Source organism: Penaeus monodon, chromosome 34 (genome assembly GCF_015228065.2).
Source record: "Penaeus monodon isolate SGIC_2016 chromosome 34, NSTDA_Pmon_1, whole genome shotgun sequence".
Classification (NCBI taxonomy): domain Eukaryota; kingdom Metazoa; phylum Arthropoda; class Malacostraca; order Decapoda; family Penaeidae; genus Penaeus; species Penaeus monodon.
In genome coordinates, this window is record NC_051419.1 from 28,001,365 (window position 1) to 28,001,890 (window position 526).

Consider the following 526-nt stretch of genomic DNA (forward strand, 5'->3'; position numbering starts at 1 on the left):
ACAACCTTCTGACCCTCCTCTAACTCCCTCCCCCCTTTACCCCCTCCTTCCAACCTCCCCTTCCCCTCTACCCCCCTTGACCCCCCTCCCCCCTCTAACCCCCGTCCCCCTTCTAACCCCCCCTCCCCCTTCTACCCCCCCTTCTAACCCCCTCCCCCTCTACCCCCGGGCTCCGCAGACGCCCCCGTGTGCTCCCCGGGCCAGACGACCTCGTACGCCGTGGGCCGCCAGGAGGACGCCGAGGTCACGTGCACGGTGCAGGCGAACCCCCCCCGCGCCTCGTTCCAGTGGACGTTCAACAACACGGCGGACACCATCGACGTCCCCCAGGGCCGCTTCTCCTCGTCCAGCGTCACCAGCGTCATCACGTACACGCCGATGACGTCGCTCGACTACGGGACGCTCCTGTGCTGGGCGTCCAACGAGATCGGCACGCAGAGGGAGCCGTGCGTGTTCCATATCGTGCCTGCCGGTGAGTCGGGCGACACAGAGAGAGGGATTTTTTTTTTGTGGGATATAGGGGTTG

General features: G+C 66.0%; 1 protein-coding gene across 1 annotated transcript in view; it reads left to right on the forward strand.

Moving 5' to 3' along the window:
- The window catches only part of LOC119594673 (nephrin-like), a gene marked incomplete at both ends in the record, with an annotated part of 83,507 nt that overhangs the window by 74,414 nt on the left and 8,567 nt on the right, over nucleotides 1-526 (forward strand). Inside the window, 1 exon segment of the mRNA XM_037943730.1 lies at nucleotides 179-472. Within this exon segment, the coding sequence (XP_037799658.1) occupies nucleotides 179-472 (294 nt within the window).